This window comes from Cajanus cajan, chromosome 8 (genome assembly GCF_000230855.2).
Source record: "Cajanus cajan strain Asha chromosome 8, NIPB_CcT2T_4, whole genome shotgun sequence".
Taxonomy (NCBI): domain Eukaryota; kingdom Viridiplantae; phylum Streptophyta; class Magnoliopsida; order Fabales; family Fabaceae; genus Cajanus; species Cajanus cajan.
Genome location: NC_138524.1, coordinates 27,167,121 through 27,170,687, shown reverse-complemented (window position 1 = coordinate 27,170,687; position 3,567 = coordinate 27,167,121). Strand labels below are relative to the sequence as shown.

The following is a 3,567-nucleotide window of genomic DNA, read 5'->3' as shown; positions in this document are numbered from 1 at the left end:
ATTTATAATATAAAATCCTAATTAAAAACTCAAAAATGGAGTTAGTATAAAAAGTTTAATTACATTGTTTTTTTCTTAAATTATTACAACTTTCTTAAAGTGTAAAAACCTAATTAAAAACCAAAAATAATGTAACATATGAATATTTTAATTACATAAATTTTAAATCATAAGCGTATTTCAAAATTTATAGAACCATATGGACAAATATAAAGAAGCAAAAGTAAAATTGATTTGTGTGGTGGTACCAATGGTCACGCCACGAGAGAGGTCCATAAAATGTGTGGACAGAAACCACAGTTTCTGTGTAGCCATAGAATTCCACGTTTTATCTAACCTTTGCTCACTAGCGTTGAGCAACTCGCGCCATGGCTGCTACCATGACATGGAAACTCTCACTGCTTCTGAGCCTTCTCTCAGTTTCATCACTTGAGAATGTTGGGGCAGTTCCCCCAACGTGCAAGCGCATAGAGTGTCCCAGCTATGACGTCATACAAGTTGGCAATGGCTACGAAATCCGCCGCTATAATTCACCCGTTTGGATTTCCAACACTCCCATTCAAGACATTTCTCTTGTTGAAGCCACTAGAACCGGCTTTTTGAGGTAATTTAATCTCTCTCTTTTTTCCCTATTTATTGAAATTAAGCTAATTTATATTGCTATGACAAAGCTACAATTTTTACCGTTTGAGAAAAGCTTTTGGAAATTGAGAAACCACGGCATGAAACAAACTGACTCACAAATTGTGACTTATTTTGTAATAGTTAGAGATATCATTTCGACAGGTGGGTCTAATTTACTCTATATAAGTAATTGATGATAATCTTCATGTGTGAGACTCTAATTCACTTTCTTAATATGAAGTGATGAGTTTATCATCTCACCTGCTATCAGACCATTGTTAATGTTTAGTTCTGCAAGCTTCATAACTAGTGATATGACGAAATTAACGCGCAAAAGAAGAGAAATTCTAGAATTTACAAATTGATTTTTTAAGTTAAAGTTAGATTCCAATCCACTTTCTTAAGACTAATCATGTTTGAGTAATGCAATAAAAATCTGGGTATGAAGTCGAGTTCAATCTCAACTTAGATATGTAGTCGCGACTAAAGATACTGCTTTGTTCTTATTGGTTATTGGGTGTTGTTAGGTTTATCAGGTCACTCGTTATCAAACTATCCTCATATGTTTAGTTTTGTAAACTTCACCACTAGTGATATAACCAAATTAGTTTACATAAGTGGAGAAATTCTCACTTTATAAGACAGTTTTGTAAGTTTAAGTTAGACTCTAATCCACTTTTTTAAGACTAATTATGTTTTAGTAATGCAATAATAATATAGGTATGCAGTCGAAGTTCAATCTTTACTTGGATATGTAGTTGCGACTAGAAGTACTACTTTATTTTTATTGAGTTTTGTTGGGTTTATCACGTTACCTGCTATTGGACTACCTTCATGTTTAGTTTTGCAAGCTTTACGACTAGTAATATGACCCAATTAGTGTACATAATTGTAGAAATTCTCACTTTACAAGCTAGTTTTGTAAATTAAAATTAGGTTCCAATCCGCTCTCTTAAGACTAATCATGTTTGAGTAATGTAATAATAATTTGGGTATGGAGTCAAAGTTCAATCTCAACTTAAATATATAGTCGTGACCTGAGATATTACTTTATTCTTATAGGGACCAATATGTTGTAGCTTATTATTAAACCAAAATAAAATATTAAAAGAACATAAAATGTGATAACTCACTTTAGATGGTAAAATAAAAAAAAGTATTTTATAATAATAAGTTTTTGAGTTACACAATAATAATCTGTGCAATTTGTTGATTCACAAAAAAATGAAAAGCATATATAGTCTTTTGATTTACTATGTTATTCATGCATTTTGGTAAGTAGTTAGAAGAATTTAACCACGCCTTCACTCTATGAAATTTATTACGTTAATATCAGTTTACTCAGCATTTGTTTAAACTAATGTATTGCATTGCATATTTAATTGAATACTGTGAAACCAATTCATGGTTTTAAACTGCGGTTGTGCTCGGGATTACAACTACGTTGCAGGAAAGTTACATATAATGTGGCTGTAATTGCATCACAATTACTTTAAAATCGCAAAATTATAGTCACAATTATGATTATGGACCCCAATTTAAAACCATGACTTTGATAATAAGTTTGTTTACACTGCAATAGGTTTTAAGTAAGTGCTTGTGGCAGAGGATAGTCCCTTCCATGAAGTCAATTAAATTTGAGTGATCAGAAATATGAGATGAGGAGGTTTGAGGGAAGATACAAGTAACTAAGGCCAACTTATTGTGGCCATACACCATAAAGTTCAAAATAGAATAAAGGAGTGTCATAGGAAATCATTTTGAAATTGATCCATAACAGATACAATAGCAGGGTGTAAGTGTTCAATTTTTAGAGCTTGTATATAACAACTCTCAAACAAACTAAATGATATTTTTAACAAATTACACTTACACTTTGTGTTTTCTCAGGCTATTTGATTACATTCAAGGTAAGAACAACTACAAGCAGAAAATTGAGATGACAGGGCCGGTGATCTCTGAAGTTTTACCCAGTGATGGACCCTTCTGTGAGTCCTCATTTGTTGTGAGCTTCTATGTGCCAAAAGAGAACCAAGCAAACCCGCCACCTGCAAAGGGCCTTCAGGTTCAGAGATGGAAAACTGTGTATGCAGCAGTTAGACAGTTTGGTGGATTTGTCAAAGATACTGATGTTGGAGAGGAAGCTGCAGCCTTGAAGGCTAGTATTGCTGGCACTAAGTGGGGTGCTGCAGTTGAGAAAAGCAAGAGTGCTGGGCATGCTTCTGTTTACACTGTCGCACAGTACAACGCCCCTTTTGAATATGATAACAGGGTGAATGAGATATGGTTCTTGTTTGATATTGAAAGTGGACTTCAAACCATGTGAAAACATATGTATATACCAGACAAGGTAGCATATTAGCATCTAAGCTTTAAACATGAAAGCAATATGCAGACTGCGGACTGAGGTTTCTGGACATGTTGAATGGATGAATAAAGTGTTTAACATTTAGCTAAAACAATGTTTTCTTATTGACTTGCTTTTAGGTTCATCATAGTTATATACTGTCTGTTTAGGAAAATTCATCTTGAAACACTTCTAGAAGAGCAAAATGAAAAAAAAGAGTGAAATAAGTTAAAATTAGTTAATACATAAACTATTTATTCAAGTTCTCTTCAAATAGTTTCTCTAAAATTTTATTTTTAATTCATATATAAGCTAGTTTTAGCTTATGCAGAAATTTATTTTAATTTATTTTATTTTTTTTCTTAGAAATACTTCTAGAAAAATTTGTCTAAATAGGTCCTTAGTTAGTTATATACTTCAACGATAGTGTGAATTTGAAAATAAGACTTAATAAAAAAAATGTCAATAAAAGGCGAAGATGTTAGCAAGATTTCATCAAATTCGGAAACCAAGTTTTGTTCACATTGTCAATTTGAATAGTTAACATCTTTCCTTAGCTTCCTTGGCTTCAATATAGATTAATTAGTGTAGCTAAT

At 32.3% G+C, this 3,567-nt stretch overlaps 1 protein-coding gene across 1 annotated transcript; it reads left to right on the top strand.

The window, feature by feature from the left end:
• Positions 1-293: 293 nt before the first annotated feature.
• Positions 294-3,086, top strand: LOC109811722 (uncharacterized). The gene is made up of 2 exons (XM_020375538.2): positions 294-604; positions 2,515-3,086. Exons 1-2 carry the CDS (start codon positions 369-371, stop codon positions 2,948-2,950), a joined length of 672 nt encoding a protein of 223 aa, XP_020231127.1. The 5' UTR covers positions 294-368; the 3' UTR covers positions 2,951-3,086.
• The last annotated feature ends 481 nt before the right edge of the window (positions 3,087-3,567 follow it).

What these genes read in the sequence shown, in the direction of transcription:
- LOC109811722 (XM_020375538.2), top strand. Translation starts at nt 369, where the DNA reads ATGGCTGCTACCATGACATGGAAACTCTCACTGCTTCTGAGCCTTCTC. An exon ending in ACTAGAACCGGCTTTTTGAG is followed by an intron (nt 605 to 2,514) that starts GTAATTTAATCT and finishes GTGTTTTCTCAG; the next exon opens with GCTATTTGATTACATTCAAG.